The 19,150-nt window shown below is 30.1% G+C and overlaps 2 protein-coding genes across 2 annotated transcripts; one reads left to right on the top strand and one right to left on the bottom strand.

Moving 5' to 3' along the window:
* The first annotated feature begins 3,089 nt into the window (after window positions 1-3,089).
* LOC118044324 (calmodulin) lies at window positions 3,090-4,985 on the top strand. The gene is made up of 4 exons (XM_035052581.2): window positions 3,090-3,318; window positions 3,727-3,884; window positions 4,386-4,466; window positions 4,622-4,985. Exons 1-4 carry the CDS (start codon window positions 3,243-3,245, stop codon window positions 4,754-4,756), a joined length of 450 nt encoding a protein of 149 aa, XP_034908472.1. The 5' UTR covers window positions 3,090-3,242; the 3' UTR covers window positions 4,757-4,985.
* A 1,412-nt stretch (window positions 4,986-6,397) lies between these two features.
* Window positions 6,398-7,295, bottom strand: LOC118044325 (zinc-finger homeodomain protein 2). Its single transcript, XM_035052582.2, has one exon. It carries the CDS (start codon window positions 7,081-7,083, stop codon window positions 6,535-6,537), a length of 549 nt encoding a protein of 182 aa, XP_034908473.1. The 5' UTR covers window positions 7,084-7,295; the 3' UTR covers window positions 6,398-6,534.
* Between the last annotated feature and the right edge of the window lie 11,855 nt (window positions 7,296-19,150).

Here is a 19,150-nt window from a genome sequence, read left to right as displayed (position 1 = left end):
CAAATCAACAAAAAAAAAAATTGAACTATTATATTAAAATGGAACTGCACAAAAAATTAAGGGACGGGATGGATTTAGTTTGGAAAGTCTAAGAACTAAATTGAACTTATAGCGAGAATTTTGAACACATAATCCATTTTCAATGACTTTTCCGCGTGGTCCTTCTTTTTTCAATCTTTTTCTTGGGCAACAAATTTGAATCAATTATCCTTACGAGAGCATAAACAATGTTTTGCCCATGTCGTTAAGAGTTTTGCTATTTTTTTATTTTACTTGTTGTGTTTTTCAAGAAATAAAAAATATAAATACAAAATTGATATAAAAAATAGGAATAAAGATACAGTTTTAAGACTACAAATATTAATTATTTTTATTAAACTACAAGGAGCAGTTTATTATTTACTTTCAAATAAAATCATGTGGAATTTTTCAGCCTCCAATTTTATAGCATTTTGAGTTTTTTTATATACTATTATCATATGTATAAATATTATATGGGTATGGGTGTGTTATGTGAATATTAGAGTGTGTATATTATACTAGATTAAAAAATATAAATTATATATATATATAATGCTAAATAATAAATAATAATAAGATAATAAATATTTAAAATTCAACAAAGAGGATATGAATATAGCAAGAAGGTATGGTAAACTTAAAAAAATATTTATAAGATCTTAAAGTATAATTTTAAAACCTGGTTTGGATTGACGGGTTGACCCAGGGCTAAAACCAGACTAGGTTAAAGAAAAAATAAAGGAAAAAAAATTAGTGTGACCTAATTAATCCAGCAAGATTTAGTTGCAACCCGTTGATATTTTTTTTTTTTTTCTAAAATAATGTTATTTTAATTAAAAAAAAATAATCTAATAATCTAATTAAAACCTGAAATTCAAATTTTGAACCGTGAAATCACCGACCTAGACTAAAAACTTTGTAAGTGTTTGCAGAATTCATAATTAGCGAGATAGAAAGATAACTTTGTCACATTACAAAGATAAAAGAACTACTCTAATCTTTTCTTACGATATATATATATATATATATTTAAAGTTAAATGAACTCGTTATTGCCTTACAGCTGCAAATACTTCGATTAATAAATAGAGAAAAGGCAAGAAAGCTAATACTTTAAGTAATTTTTATAGCAAATAAAATAATTTGGTCTTGACCAATGACCATAGACGGGAATACCAACCACTTTAAAGTCAACAAGTCTTCCACCGTTGGATCAAACAAAATCAAGTTCTTAGCCCAGAGCCAGCAATCCGAATCATGTGGGTCAGGATTAGGATGGGTTATGCATCGCTTTCTTAATTGGGCTAAACTCAAATCAGCTCCTCCACTATGATTTGAATATTCAAATGAATCTCCAAATTACATAATTTGTAATTTTACCATCCTTTTTCCTATTAATCAAGTTCCCTAGTAAGAGATTAATTTTATTCCGAGCAGCAAGATTTTGCTGATATTAAAAGTAAATCTTAAAGTTTATTTTACCATATAAAATAAAGTTTATTGATACATATTTTCGCAAGTTGAATTATCCAATTCATTTATATTTTATTTTTCTTTCTTATTATATTTGTTACATAATATTTTTGCTTTTTCTGTGATGGATTTTATTTTAAAAAAATTAATGTTTTATCCCAATCTTAACACTTGTGCTTTTCTTGTTGCATTTGTAAATCAAATATATGAGAATTTTTTTTTAGAAAAGCGCATACATGTTTATATATATATAAATCAAGATTAACATGTTTTCAACACAAATAAAATAATAAAAATACAAGCATGCATACTAATTATATATTCAAACTTGCAATATACATATAATCAAAGTTATAACATGCATGTTAATAATAAAATAAGATGGTTAAATTAAAAAAAAGTATATGAAATTTTACTTGTTGAAGCACTTGAAAAAATGAAATTATTGTTGTTGTTAATGATGAATTCTTTGTCCTCAAAGGTTCATTGCTCTTTACTTAAACAATTAGAATTTTTGTAATATGCTTCTCAAGATTTTAAAAACTCCATCTTAGTTTAGATGTACCTTTAAACAAGATCTCTAAACTAAAATAAAAAAACACAAATAGCTTTCAACAAATTATGAACCTAAACTTTGGATCTATGAGAAAAAACCAAAGCGTTAAAAAGAATGAAAACATGAAAAAAAATGTGGGAAAAAGTGTAAAAAATTCAAGTTAGAAAACTCTCTATTAACTCTATTTTTAAGTGAATTTGAAAGCTAAAATATTAAAAAAATTAATTTTCACTATTATCAACCTGACCAGCCACCATAAATCAATAATTAAATTTAGAAAAATCAAGGATTCTTTAAGATTAATTTCTCGTTCACCTATAATTTGATTAAATCATGTTAATTAAACAAATTTTCAAATGCATTATGATATTTTTTTTTTACATATATAATAAACTTAGTTTGAATGATAGAGCATCATTTTAATTTTTTTTTATGCTAAAAAAATTTTATTTCTAATGACACTAAAAAAAATAATTATATTATGAAAGAAAGAAATAATGATATCATTTTTAAACAAAATGTGATTGAGGAAATAATTTTTCGTTCATTATCATCTTTATCATTTTTCATTTATGTTAGCTTTTTTTGTATTAATTTAAAGGAGTGTTTAAAAATGTAATAGTGGTTAATTTTTAAAATGTTTTTTTTCTCATAAATATATTAAAATAATATATATTTTTAAATTTTTAAAAATTAATTTTAATAACACACACATTAAAATAATCTAAAAAGATTTTAGATGATACACATTCCAGAATAACCTCTTAGTTAAGTCACCGTGAGATATGATTTTAGATGTTAAAAGCACCTCCATCTTTAATAAAGTTTGACGCATGTTTTTAAAACTCAAAGTGGTGCTTTTAAGAGAAAAAGATTCTCTTCGTAACCTCTCTTGGAATAAGGATAACAAAGTGGAACGCAAGCTCATTTAATGGAATAATTGATAGTTTAGGAATGAAATCAACACTCTTTGTATAGAATGAAGGACTACTTTTATACTTATTCATATTTAATGAATAATTAACGACGATAACTGGCGATGTCAATGATCGTACACAGCAAGCTGGCGACTAATCTCGGATATTATTATCGGGAGAGAGAGTAATTAGCGTAAGCAGTAGCTCTCTCTGTCCACAGACACAAGCAGCCAAAACTAAAACCCAAAAAAGTCTCGTTTTCTTTGTAGAAGGACCATGTCTGAGCAGCTAACGGAGGAACAGATCGCCGAGTTCAAGGAGGCTTTCAGTCTCTTTGACAAAGATGGGGATGGTATTGTTGTTTTCTCTACACTGTTTTGTTTCGTTTTAGTCAAGTTAAGATCTACATAGGTTTTTCTCGTTCTTGTTTTGCTACTGACTAATGGTGTGATGTAGTAGGAGAAGTGTGATGTGGGTTTTGTTTCTTTATGGAAACTTATTGTGGGTTTTGTTCATACATTTGATTTGTTGAAGGTTGATGAAATCAGTTGTTATCATTGCCATGTTGATGGTTTATTTATAATGTTGCATGACTAGTTGTTCAAACTTTCTCAGTTTTTTATTTTTGTTTTTTGGTGATTTTGGTAATGGATTTAGGTAAGAGGAGCCATTTAGATTATTAGGTAGCTATGTAGGATGACAGACTCCTGTTATTATTTAGCTTTTGTATGATGTATAGATTTTTTTTTTTTTTTAAAAGGTTGCATCACCACCAAAGAGTTGGGAACAGTAATGAGGTCTCTTGGACAGAACCCCACTGAAGCTGAGTTGCAGGACATGATCAGTGAAGTTGATGCTGATCAGAATGGCACTATTGATTTCCCTGAGTTCTTGAACTTGATGGCAAGGAAAATGAAGGTGAGCTTCCCAGAATTATTATTTGTATTCTAGGGGCACAATTAGTTAGTTTTGTTCATGAATGGTTGTCTCCAAAAGTTTCCAATACCATGTTAGAATTATCATGTTCTAATATTTGGATGCCTGTTAATCATGGTTCTGTGCACAGAACTCTAATTCAGAAGCAGTGGATTGTCATAAACTATAGATATTACAGTATGCTCTTTATCGGTATTGCGTATCCTATAATATGGCAAGTAATTGATTCAGCGGTTTCCATTGTTTTGCTGGGTCTTACTTCTTTGATTGTTGTTGTTTTGCCATGCTAGCAAGCTTTTATATATATGTGGGCTTTTGTTTGTTCTCTAACAATCCAACTGGCATGATTCTTACCTTTGAGGTTTTCATTTGGAGGGCTTTATTTTGTGGAGAATGACTTCCAGAGTTAAGAAGCTTCCAGTTTCCTGTTAACTTGTATATTTTGCTAACCTCCGTTTTGTTGAATTTTAACTTTGGGTGAAGGATACTGACTCTGAGGAGGAACTTAGAGAAGCTTTCAAGGTATTTGACAAGGATCAGAATGGCTTTATTTCTGCTGCAGAGGTAAACACCATATTTAGTATCTTTGATGCTATCTACTTGATTTGTAACTTCATATAGTCACTGAACCTATTACAAACATTGTCTATCCGCTATTGGTATTTGCTGCTCTAGGATATAGTTTTTTCTCCACATTGATGTTTGCTTGACATGTGCAGCTACGACATGTGATGACAAATCTTGGGGAGAAGTTGACAGATGAAGAAGTGGAAGAGATGATCAGGGAAGCAGATGTAGATGGTGATGGTCAGGTGAATTACGAGGAGTTTGTGAGGATGATGTTGGCCAAGTGATGGAAGGCATTTGGTGGATTAGGATTAGTGGTAACATTTTGTGTTTGAATGGGATGATACATGCCATCTTCAATTTCTGCTCCAGTCGTTTGACTATGATATTCTACTGTTCAGCGTTTTGACAATGCAATATTCTAGTTTCATGCTAGTATGCTTAGTCATGAAAATAATTCTCCGTGGGAATGGATGTTGGTATATGTCACATGATAGATTCATAACGTTGTTTGTAGTGTGCTGTGTTCTTGTGACTTCTCTAGTTGTTTTCGCCCGGATGTTAGAATAGAAAATGCGTGATCCTTGCAGGGCGTCAGTTGAGCAGACAGAGTTGATCATCGAAGTTAGCAATGAATGCATAGAAGACCTTGCTCTGAAAATGATATGTTTTAGTTGCGCGAACAAATCCTGGTTTATAACTGAACTCTAATGTCCTTAATTACCTTTTGAAAATGATTTGTTTTGCTTTTTTAAATCTGCAACCAAATTGTCCAACAGGATCGTTCTTTGGCTGCTTTCCCCGTGTATTTGCACAAGGATATCGTCTGCGGGCATTGAATTTTCACCATGATTCAACTGTATATAGTTATGATCCTCCCGTCGCTCTAGGACTCAGATTACAGTAGTGATCCGGTTGAATCCCTCCATTTGATGTCCAGACCTTAATCTTTTTCGAGCTTGTCAAAGTGTAATATAGCATTGCCAAGTACTTGTCCCTGTCTTTGTTGCAAACTGTGAGCTTGGTTGACTCAGGCTTCCGCTCTGTTTCATCTGTTGTTGTGTGCAAGTTCCTAAGCATGCACAGTCCTTTTCTGTTATGCATCTACCCTCGGTCCAATAATTCTGATACAACTATAAGTGCGACAGATCTGCACCAAGGATATTTAGATGTAAAACATGTCAATTCCAACTTGTTTTGGGATGAAACTCCCAATAAGAATCCAACTCAATTCGAGTGCCAGAGAGTGGCAACAAGGGAAAAAAAACGAAAGAAAAAGAGGTACTGAACATTAAGAAGAGAAACCAGCTAGTCTAATACTTTAGGGTTTTGATATAACAAATGGAGACAAAAGAGAAGGTAAGCGAAGGGAAGGGACGGAATGGAGGAGGTCAGGGGAAAAAGAAAATGATAAACAGTGACAGAAAATCAAGCTATCATGAACAATTATCCTCTATTCCTAAATCCCCACTCCAAACTTATTTATAGAATTTAAAATTGGGTCCTTGAAATCGAAATTGCAAGTATCTACCACCACCACCACCACTACATTTGATGAATTCAGGGCTGAAACTCTTGAATTTGCTCAAATGAAAGTGAAATCTATATGAGAGAACTCTTACCAACAATTCAGATCACGTCAAAATCATGAGAGAGACATTCAGATCACATCAAATTTGCCATAATTTTGGGACAATTAATTAATTAATTACCCCATCTTGATTATATGTATACAATACATACATGCATGCATATTATTAATCAACAAAGGATTTGCTATATTAAGAAAACAAAATTTGCTTTCAAGATCCCATTTTCTCATTTTGTTTGCAGCCTAGTTTAATTTGTTAGTATAGCGATTTTTTTCTGGAATTTCATGGCATTTTTTTTTTTCATATTTATAATAAGATTAAAATGAAAAAAAGAAAGAAAGAAAGGAGAGGGGATAAGATAAGGTCTTTTATCTAGAGGAGATTGAAGCAAGGATAAATTACAACCAAACATGAATAAAGATAGGAAAAGAAAATGACCCAAGAAAAAAACCCCTGTCCTCTCCCCCTCTCTCTTACTGGGTGGTAAGAGAAGATGCATTGCCAGGAGAAGCAGAAGTAGTAGAAGAAGAATTCTTATGATTATGCATCCAAACTTTAAAAACCTGTCTGCTAACCCCAATTCCTTCACAAAACCTCTCTACTTCATCTTCTTCATCTTTCCTTTGCAACTTCCACCCCAACTTCTCAGCAAACTCCATCATCTTCTCCTTCTGTTCAGCTGTAAACTTTGTCCTAAGCCTCTTCTTTCCACTCCTTTCACCTGACTCCACCACCATCACTGGAGGCCTGAAATTCCTCTCATTATTCCCTTCTGCATAGTCTCTCATTTCCATCACTACTGTCTCTGAAGATGGTGAGTGCATAATGTGATCCCTTCTGTTGCTGTATGATACTTTGCGGTGGAAGTTGCGGTGGCAACCACAGGCTGCACATTGGAGGGTGGAAAGTGAGGTGTCATCAAGGGTGAACTCACCACATCCATCTGTGGCATAGCTCCCAAGACTGGCTGCATGGTTTCTTAGGCATTCTTTGTATAGATCATTTGTGCTATCACTTTCCATCGTGTTTCTGTCTCTCTCTATTTTTCTTTCTTTCTTTCTCTTTAATTTGCCTGTAAATTTGGAGGGTGTAGATGTACTGTTTTGATGTACTATAGTATAGTGTATATAATGGAAGATAGGAAGGAGGGTTTGGATTCATATGATGGTCCTACATGGTTATTATTGTATTTTCATTAATATTTAATGCTACATATATTATATACAGTATGCTTTATTGCTCATCTTGAGAATCTTTTCTCAAACTTGCAAATGGCAATTTTTTTTATTTGATGTGAAAATAATGCTTTGATCATAACTTTTTTTTTTTTTTTTTATAGCTTACATATCTTAATTTCTTAAATATTTCATTTACATGGTACTAATGAGATATTTAGAAGTGTAATTACGGTTGTATTTTAAAAAAAATTTTTTCATACCGAAAATGTTATAAAATGATAATTTTTTAATTTTTAAAATTTATTTTTAACATCAACACATTAAAATAATTTAAAAATATTAAAAATATATTAATTTAAAGTAAATAAAAAAATAAAATTTAAAAAAAAAACGACACAAAAACAAACAAATAAAGAGGAAAACATCTAATTTAAAACAATATTTAGTTTGAATATTATATTATCGGTCCTCTTGAAGCTGTAAATTGCAGAGAAATTTAGTGTGATTGTGCTTAAATATTTAGTCATCTCGTGTTATATCAAAAGATTTAAGTATTTTTCATCTGTATCCAAACTGAAATTAGTTGTCCTCTTGCTGTAATATTTAACCAAAATGAAGGGCTTCATTGTCCCAATAAATTAAAATATAAAACAAGCTTAGCTAAAGGAATAAGGGCCCCCCTCAATAGTATGGGTTAGTCCAATAATTGACGTCGGGAATGCAGAAGCAAAAGAAAAGTCTTCGTGACTTTCGTAGAGGTTTTCTACAAAAATATCCAATTTATTATTGATTAAAATAGCATCCACACGACTCGTCCAATTCATTCTTTTTTTGGGATCCATACAAAATAATTTTGAAGCATTTGAATGTATCAAAGTTAAAATGCATATAAAGATTCAATGTACATTAAAGAAGAAGTGAAAATAATTTAATGGCTAGAAAAAAAGATAAAATAACATAAAAACACAAAGAAAAAAGAAAAAAAAAAATCCCAAAAACATTTCGATCTCCAATGATGATAGTTATATATCCATTAAAAAAATTTCAACTAGATAAGTTCAGAAAGTCATTTTTAAAACTACTAATGAGTTACACATGCTATTTAAGGATGACGACATGTATGCTCACTTGTTAATACTTGTAACACATGTGTGATAAACAATTTTTTTTTTTTTTAAACATGCTAATGTGTGTCCAATCACAAAGAAAAAATCGATTATCATGTGTTTCACACACATGAGACATACAAAAAAGAAGAAGCTTATTGGAAGGTTGTGCATGCACCTCTCAAGTCAAGTATAACTTATGCATCTCATAAACTGTGTTATTTTAGAAAATAATTTTTTAATTGTATTATTTTGGATATATTTTTTTTTAGCCATTGTACTATATATATATATATATATATATATATATATATAAACTAAAGTTTCATATTTCAAATATTTACATTTACTACTTCAGTACTAAATATGATGCACTTCATGTACAATAACATCAATCGTGCAAGCTACTCAATACGTAGCATCGTTTATTAGGTAATTAGAATTAGTTTTAGTAGTTTAACCTAATTACTAGACAAAGCTTTAGTGGTTGATGTGGTTTAAACCTTGTTATCACCTTTATTATTAAACGTTCAAATTAACTCGAGATTTATTGAAGAGAGTACGTAGTACCATTGATGTTAATTAATGAGCTTCGACAATTCACATTAATAATAATAATAAGGAGGAGGAGGAGGAGGAGGATTATATATAGCTGAGAAAGCTATTAATATTATACAAAATTAAGTGCTCATATTGTACCATAAAAAGAAAATGAAAGAGAGAAAAACAACTCCTACACAAGATCCGTAGACGTAATTTGCAGCCATTGCTTGAACACACGAAAGGAAACTCTAATAAGTAATGCTGTAGAATTATGCTCATTTCTTTGTAGTTTATCATAGAGTAGGCTAGACTTTCCAGGCCTAGATTGTGATAATGGTGCGAGCATGATTATTGTGGTGTTAGCGAGAGAAGCTGGTGAGGAGGGTCATAAACAGGAACTGGCTGCTGCTGCAGCAGCTGCTGCCTGCTGGTGTGGCTCACTTGATGTGTTGGAATCTTGTCGTTTTGGCTTTAGAGAGCTGCTTTGCTTCAGTGTCCTGTCATTGTTCCATGGCTCACATGTATAACACAACCCTAGCTACAAGCTGTAGCTAGCAGGACATTAATTGGGCCCCAAAACAAGAAGGAATAGAGAGACATAAAAGAGAGGAGCCATATTCATGATAATAACTTAATAAGACGGAAGGGCAAGAAGAATAAAATCATAAAAGACTCTTATCTTGATCATACCATGCATCATATTTATTATATCAACCACATTGGATATATTAAAAAAAAGATTTTGTCTAGGTTGACTTGTAATCTTATTCGCTCTCTTAATCCCCCCCTTTTCACTAGAGTAAACAAATCAATGATAATTATTGTGATTTTATTTATATTTTGAAAGCTTTTTAATTTTGGGACGAGGGATAGTTTCTACTATATTCATACTATATTTATTATTTAATAGGAAAAAAAATTTAAATACAAAAAAGCTCGCCCTTTGGAAGTTTGTGATAGTATCATCCTTCGGATTCCTAAAAGTCTCTAATGGTATCTTAGATAAATAATATTTACAGACTAGAATAGCTACGAGTTTCATCGCTGCATACAGTGCATTTTTAGGGTTGCCTTTTGTTCATGTAAAAACCATCTTGTCAAATTCAATATGGATCCTGCCAGGGTGAATGATGATGATGAGCATCTTGTACTTATGTTTTATGCCCTTGATTGTTGCTGAGAGACAATGCAGAGAAAGGAAAGGAAAGGATAAAACAAAAGGTAAAGATGAAAAAAAGATGGCTTTATATGATGCGCATGCTTAATGTCAAATCTGACAATTTATTGTGCACATGGACCATTTGGAAAAAAAAAAAAAGTAAAAAAAAAAAAAGCATGGATAAATTGTGTAATTAACACAGTAAAAAAAATTTGAAATAACACAGAATGCTAAAGTGTTGATGAAATAGTATAGTAAGCATAATATTTTAATAATATCACATTTTAAAATTGTGATATTTACTTAAATGGTGCCCTTATAAATTGCAATATTAATTATAATTTTATTGTGGTTCTCAATCGCAATATTTATTTGTAGATTATTTTGAGATACTACTTGATATTTCAAAAAAATAAGTTGGATAACAACCAAAATGGCCTGATATTTTTGAGAAATAGTCTAACCTTTTTTGTTACCGTCTAATTTTGAAATTTTTTTGTGTTTTAAGCTGGTTCATAAAATTATAGTTTTTGATGAAATTTAATTTACTTTATGATTTTAGAGAGTTAATTTTTTTTTTTTATAATTTTAACAGAATTTAAACAAATTTTTCACTATATATAAACTATATCCAAAATCTCATCTCATTTAAAAAGACTTGAAAAAACCATAATAACTTGAATTAACAAATTCTACATTTCATAACCACAACTAGCTCTAGGAATCAAAACAAAATCATTTTAAATGAATAAAAAATAATTCATCTTATTTAATATTCAAGTAATCCTAAAATAAAAAAAACATAAATCATCCATCTATCTACTTCTATGTTATTTTCTGGATGATTCAAGCTTATCAGTAGTACAACTATATCTATCTCCTTCACCTGCTTGAGTGGCCTCGTCCTCTTCCATGACATTATCAAGAGTTAATCGCTCTTTAAAGATATCAAATCTAGTACGGTAAATATTTAATTATTAAGACGCAGTGGTGTGAACTTCGTTTTTTTCATCAGTATTATAAAAATAAGATGTGGCCTATTGACGCTTCTGTAGTATGAGATCAACCTAATATTAACAAAAAAATTAAAAGATCCATACATGAAACCTAAAATTTAACATTTCATAATTATGAGAAAATTTGACTACTTATATGATGAATGTATGTTACTTATACATTTCATAATTATATAAAAAAATAATATTTAGTAAATATCAGTTATAAAAACGCAACAATGTCAAAATATTTTACTTCATTAACATTTTACTTTTACTTTGCTATTTTTTTTTTAAATTTTTTTCCCCAAAAAACCTTATATCACAAGTGTTAAATCACAATCTTGTTACCTCATATTGATTCTGTTGCTACCAGTACTAAAGGCAAAGTCGGCAAGCAAATTTTTTTTTCAAGTTTCAGCAAAATACTACCAAGGATTTATTACTTTGTTGACCTCTGTTTCACATATTAAAATAATGCAGCAATTCTCTGAAACGCATGTAATAGATCTGGCTCAACTAATATCTTTTCTAATAACTTTTCGTGCTGAAATGCATTTCAATAATTTTTTTTATTTTTTTAAAAATTATTTTTAATATCAACACATCAAAACGATTCAAAAAATACAAACTGTACTTAATTTTAACAAAAAAAAAAATTAAAATTTTTTGGGAACGCAGGTTGAACTGCGCTCCCAAACTGCCTCTAGATTTGATTTTCAGCCGCGGTTAAAAAATGATTTTAGTTTAATTTTTTTTAAATGACATGTTTTGTTATATATTTTTTTTAAGTGAATAAAATGATAATGTATTTATTTATATTAATCTATCCAACCTATATCTTAAATTTTAATCCAAGCCCGATTTAATAACTTAGTTACAAAAATAAAATTTTTTGTTTTTTTTAATTCTTGATTATAAAAATCTTGTGTTTTCCATTTTCTATCTATCTTAAAGTTTGCAACTCCTTTACATAATTAATAATAAAATAAAATAAAATAAAATAAAATAAAATAGATTATAAACAATATTGAGAACTTGTGCAACTCCTTTTTTAGATAATAATTAAAATCAAGATATAGGTTGGATAATTAATAATAAAACAAAATAAAAAATAGATTATAAAATAATAATTAAAGTTTGCAATTTTTTTTTTGTATTTTTAAATTTTTTTGATTAATTGATGTTAAAAATAACTTTTAAAAAATAAAATAAATAATATTATTTTAATATACTTTTAAATAAAAAAATATTTTTAAAAATAATAATAATTATAATATCAATCATTACATTACAAAAAACAACTGATGAGACTTGTACTTACTTATCACAAACCATATCTCAAACAGGATCTTATTTGTTCAGAGAACATCATGGGGATTTAAATAAAAATAAAATAATAGCAAGCATGTGGAATGATTATGTAAAAAAAAAAAACATGTAGCCAGCACTAAAAAAGGGCTGGGGGATTATATATGAATTATAAATATACGACCCAGCATTAATCAGACAAGCATGAAAATGCAACAGTTTAGCTACTAATAAATGGAGGCACATATTTGATTAATTATTAATCAGACAAGCACATTACAATATGCGGTGTCAAAGAGTCCTCTTTGACTTTGACTTTGACTTTGACCTGTACAAAGCTGCTTTGATGGATTAGAGTAGTGTAAGAAATAATATTAAAAAAAATAAGTGTTTTTTTTTTTTTAATTTACGTGGGTGTCCGGGCCAGCTTGCGCGCACCACGACTAATCCCACGGTCCACTGAACATCCTGCAAACCCAGTGAGCATGTAAGGCACCGCGGGGATGACAAGCGTGTACAGTGAGATTTGAACCCCGATGCAGAGGAAGGGAACAAACCCTTTCCACTACTAGGCCAAGACCTCAAGTGTTAAAAAAAAAAACAAAAAAAAAATTAAGTGTTTTATATTGGCCTCTGAGTGAGAACACTGTTAATTCTCACAGTGTTTTAAGTTATTTTTTTTATTCTTATATCTTTATTCTAGTTATTGTTTTTTTTATATATTTTATATTATTTTATATTACCTTGCATTGATGATGGGATTTAATGATTTGTTTGGCACTCTTTTATTTAGGGTTTCTCAGGTCTTAAAAAAAAGTTAAACATTAATTTGGTTCTTAGTTTTGCAAAAACGAATTCCGTTCGTTTGTGAAGAATTAAAAAAGAGTAGGTCTAAATTGAAAATGAAGTGAAATGGGACCTTTTTTAAAAAACATATTTTTTTTATCCTTTAATTCTGTTTTCATATTGTTTTGTTTGGTGACTTGGTTTGTGTTGCTTTCTTTTATATTCTAGGAAAAAGATGGTGTCTTTAGCTTCTTTTCATTGCTTAAAAAAAATAAAAAAATAAAAAAATGACATATTACCCACTTATTTAAAATCAAGTTTAGGTGTTTGGGCCTCTGCTACTAGGCCCACAAGCTAGACTTGATTTTTGGTGAGCCAATCATGCAGGGCCTTCTAACCCGCACACATGACCCTTGTTTTGCTCATTTTTCTTTTTTATTTTAAGTAGCCAGACACAAGTGTTTATACCTCATTTTTTATGGGCCAGACATGTTAAGCCTCTTAGAATATGTTTGGGATTATAGTAGCAGTTACGGTTTAAAATGCTTTTCGCTTAAAAATACATTAAAATAAAGTCTTTTTATTTTTTTTTAAAATAATTTTGACATCAACATATCAAAACAATCCAAAAATATATAAAAAATTCATTTTATATAAAAAACAAAAAGAATTTTGAGGGAATATGGTGTAAATTGCGCTTCCCAAACACTCTTAGACCCACATTCCCTTTTTTTGCATTTTCTTTTTTCATTTTAAGTTTACTTAATAAGAAATTAACTAATAGAATATATATTATATATATTACTCTATTATTTTCTTAATTTAATTCAAAATATATTTGAGTTATTATTTTTTAAAACACCATTAAAATTTCAGTTTATTTTTGAATAAAATTATAGTTGTTTTTCTTAAAAAAACTGTTTTTATTAAATTTTTTTTTACAGCCCATCATGTTTGTTTTTCTTTTGAAAAAAAATACTTCATAACTTTTTTTCTATGAGAGCTTATTTTTATTATCATGTAATTAAATAAAAAATACTTAAAAAAAAAAACTAAGTAATTGAATGAAGGCGAGTATATATTTGACTTGTATATCTATGTTGATCAAGGTTCATTTAATATATAGTTGTTTATGTATTTGAAAAACAAAAACAAGGGCATTTTAAAACTTTTTGTTTCTTCTTCTACACTTTCATGTCTCCACTATTCACGTGAAAGTGGAGACATGGAAGTGCAGAAGAAGGAAAAGGAGAAGGAGAGAGAGAAAGAGAAGGAGAATGAGGGGTCGGGGAAAGCAGGGAAAGAGTCCAACTCCAGCACCAAGCGGACACTGTGAGAGAGGAGAAGGAGCAAAACAAAGGAATAGAAAAGTGCTCAACTTTCATCTTCCTCCCGTTTTCCTTTTATCAACATTACATGCATGTTGCTTTGCCTAGCCGGGTCACTAGTTTGGACTGGTTGGGTTTAGCCCAACCTATATGGGTCGGACTGGGTTCAATCCAAACCTAAATGTATTGACCAGGGTCCGTTCCAAATTTAAATGCATTGAATCGGGTGTGACCCAGTAAAATAAAATAAAAATCCAAAAAAATTTCACATATATTGTGTTTTATTCAAAAAGTTAGTGTTAAACATTATTCAATGACATTACATAAATTAGAAGAAGATCGCTTGATGACGTATCATTTATAAAATTTGATCGCAATCCCAATTTTATTTCTGATTATATTTTACCTGATGTTGTTGTGCTCTTAAGAAATTTGTGAAAACTGCAGTCCTTATCAGAGGTATTTCATACATGATGGAATTGTAGATAGTTTAATGGAACAATAAAAAATATTTTATATAAAATATTATTTATTTTATGATGTAATAGCAATAGTTAAATCTATGATATTTAAATTAAAAATCATAAATATTAATATATATATATATATATATATATATATTTTTAAATTATTTTATAAGCTCAATTTTAAAAGCATTTTTAACCAAACACATTAAACTACTTTTTGTTTAACTTCAATTTCAACCACAGTTTTAACCAAATATATATTTTTCCAAATAAACCTTAACTAAAAATATTTTTTATAAAATATTTTTTTTAAACAGTAACCATAACAACTACAACTACTGTGATACTAAGCACACTTATGCTAACAAAATGAGAATCTGTTTAATAAAATCCGAAGTAATCTGTGAAGCCAGGCATACCAGAATCTCTAAATCTATCATCTAACAATTATAATGTGAGAAATGTGTCAGGACACTTCAAGGAATTAGCTATAGTATTCCATCATCATTAACATGAACATGGAATCACAGCTTGTGGGCAAAGCCATCAAATCATCACAAGAAAGAAAGAATCAATTCAATATTTATATGACAAGACATTAATTATGACAACGATCACCACTTCTTAGCTGAGGTCACAATTTGAAATATTAATTGGGGATTTATTTTTAATAATAATTTATGTGTTATTAAATTAATAATTATATAAACTTCTAATAATTCTAAAAAAACTCATAATTATTAAAAAATAAATTAAAATCTGAGTAAGTGAGCTTACCTCAAGGTTAATTGAGTATTGCTGGAGATTGTTAAATAATTGGAAACAAGAAATCACACATACATTTCTGTTAAGAAGTTCAGATTGTTAGTTTCATGGAAGACAAAAGGTACAATTGTTAGGTTTTAAACGCTTATCTGTCTCCCTTTCTTTTATCAATTTCATGGATCCCTGCTCATGCATACTGTGGTCAACTAGAACTCATAGCTTTTGGTTCATGAACATAGCCATTAGCCAGCTTCAACTTAAATGCATCTCATTTATGAATTTGTAATTAGGCATGCCATTTTTATTTTGCTAAAACATGTGATAATAAAGGTTAGCATTGATAATAAACCTCATTCAAGAGTTGAACGAGCTTAAAAATAAGATCTTGAGTTGTGTGGGTTGAATTATTGAACCAACTAGGAACAACTTTGTTTTAAAAAACTTGGAATTTTTTGAATTGATGGTTCATTGCGTCAGATCTTATAACTAACTACAGTATTAATTAATAATTATTCTCAAAGTAATTTAAAACTTATCATTTGTATGGAATATAATGTTGAATTAATCATGAGTAGTGTAATTAATTTTTGTTTTTAGGAGCAACTCCATTTTAAGAAAACTTGGAATTTTTTGAATTGATGGTTCATTGTGTCGGATCTTATAACTAAGGTATTAATAGTTATTCCCAAAGTAATTTAAAATTTATCATTTGTATGGAATATAATGTTTAATTAATGAGTAGTGTAATTTATTTGTTTTTAATTATTTTTTATACTTCACCCTTTTTTTTTTGTAATAGAAATCTTAAATGTTAACCATTGAGCTATACACTTGAATTTTTTTTTTTTTTTTAAACTAGGGTGCCGATCAAGTCTTGGAATAGCAAGAGGTGACAACTCTCACATTTCTTCTTTTTCTATGATCCGATTTGATATCAAATTAAAATGCTTGGAACACGAGCTATCATTAATATATTCTCCCATTCCTTTTCTTTTTCTTTTTTTGCTTTTTTCAACGATGAATGAGCCAGATTTGTAATCAAAATGCTTGGAACACAAACAAGCACTCAACCTAGCTATTCCCTCTCTCCCTCCTTTCAATGGCGCATGAGCAGATTCGATATCAAAATGCTTGGAACACAAGCAATCACTAAGCCTAAATGTGCACATGTTCCTCGAGTACAGAATTCCTTTCATGCATCTACGACCAAACTGGATGATTTGGAGATGAAACTTCGAGAATTAACAAGAAATCCAGGGAGCTCTTCTCCACAAGACAAGTTGGATTTTTATCTAATGTTCCAACAAATGACATGGTTACATGCCTAGACATAGACTGGCTGGAAATTCCATTACATTCAAGGAACCTGGTTACAGAATCAGACACCATGCTGGCAACTCTTAAGAGAACCTTGTTTTTTATTGATAGTTAAGATGTTTGGTCTTAAAATGGAGATTAAAAAGTGAGGGCAAAGAAAAAACTGAGCTTGAGATCAGTAACTGCAGCCTAGATCTTGAAAGGGACTTTCAATTACCCAATTATGGTTCTCCCAAATTGAGATTTGAGGTGAACAATGCATGAATCCATTATTATTATTTTTTTTATGTATTTTTCATTTGGAAATATATTAAAAAATATATATTTTTATTTTTTAAAAATTATTTTTAATATTAGCATATCAAAATGATTTAAAAATATATATATTTTTTATTTTAAATAAAAAATAAAAAATTTAAAAAAATAATTGTTAGTCAAATCCCAAATCCCAAGCATTTATTAGTAAAATATTTCCATCGCATGTGCACATATGCATCAGGTACAGAACTTATCATGCATCTAATCTTAACCAAAGAAATAAAAATAAAAAACAAAAACTGGAACTTTAAGATTTGGTTCTCTGCCTTCAAAGATTTTGTTTTGCTAAGCAAAAGATTAATTCAAGATTAAATTCAAAACCCACTTGAGAGTTAACCTATAATTACTAAATTATGAAATGCTGCTGTTGACTAGGGAACCATGAGGCAAGCTTTGATTTTAGCCATTAATGACTTGTCCGAACAATTTAGATCTGTGGCAGGCAGAGCTTGCCTGGAGAACTCATTTGGTCTGTCGGAGTGCCTCCTTCAGCCTATCATATTTTTATCTTTTATTATCTACTTTTTTTTTTTTTTTTTTATCTTGATTTTGGCTGCTTTCTAGTTATTTCCTTTAATAGATCGATTTTTTTTTTTTTAAAAAAAAAGACTTCACAGGAAGGAAAGGACATTTAACAAAGAGGTAGGACAAAACTTTCTTATATAAAGAGTAGCAGCACTGAATACATGACTTAGAACTCAATTATGCACCTCAAAGCAATCAGGTGTTTGGTTGATAATTTTTTTAAAATGTTTTTTTATTTAAAAATTTATTAAAATAACATTTTTTAATTTTTAATATAATTACATCAAAACACTTTAAAAACATAAAAAAAATTAATTTGAAATACAAGAATAAAAATAAACAGGGTATCAACGGTGTAAAGGTTTTGGAAGTGACTAGCTTTCTATGCTTTTCTTTTTTCATTTTACGAGGCTGGCCATCATCAAGCAAAAAATGCTTGTACGGATGCAAACACATCACCGCTGCATGCTGGCAACATAATGGCTGCCACCAAACTACCAACACCGCTGCAGCTTTCACCATGCCATCACCACCGTCAACAACTTTAGTTCATTAATTTGTTGAACACAGCAATATCTACGTCCAGTCAAGATGATCATCTAGCTCCACTGTATCACTGTCATCATCTCCGCCATGTCACTACCAATGCAAGACATCTTTTCTAACCTTATCATCATCGTCACCGCCAAATGTGAGGAAATGCAATGCCACCGTTATGCCTAGTCAACCTCGCCATTGCCCTAGTGCCTAACACCCTAATCTCTAATGAACACATCACCAGATTAAGTGGCATTCCAACAATAATAACGTTAGATCCCTTTCAAACCCCTGCCTTTACTGTTTCAGTACCATCAGATTAAGGATTACTTAAGATTCTCCTCACAGGCATGCTTAACATAGCTACAATTCGTAGGATATACTTGACAACAGCTAAAGAGGTGACTTAGAGCACAAGAGGATCATAAAGAGCAAAGATAATTCCCTGCTGCTCAAGACGGTAGAGTTTCTCCAGCTCAGTTCAAAAAATGTTAAGAAATATCAACTGTCAAGCAAATGCTATTAAATGCCATGTCGCTTTCCTTTTTGTTTTTTCCTTTTTCACTACAAAGTTTCCTTGTTTTTTTTTTTTTAATCATAGCAAACTATTTTTTTGGCTAAATGTTTAATGATGTCCGCACATGGCAGCATGGCTACATGCCATATATTGGGTTGCATGAACTCCTGCTGTCCTGGACAGCAGGAAATTCTTGTTCTAAGTTTAAATGCCAGCAAAGTCTAGAATATATTATAA

The sequence above is a fragment of the Populus alba genome, chromosome 12 (assembly GCF_005239225.2).
Source record: "Populus alba chromosome 12, ASM523922v2, whole genome shotgun sequence".
NCBI classification, from domain to species: Eukaryota; Viridiplantae; Streptophyta; class Magnoliopsida; order Malpighiales; family Salicaceae; genus Populus; species Populus alba.
The sequence above is the reverse complement of the archived record's forward strand: the minus strand, read 5'-3'. Positions and strand labels throughout refer to the sequence as shown.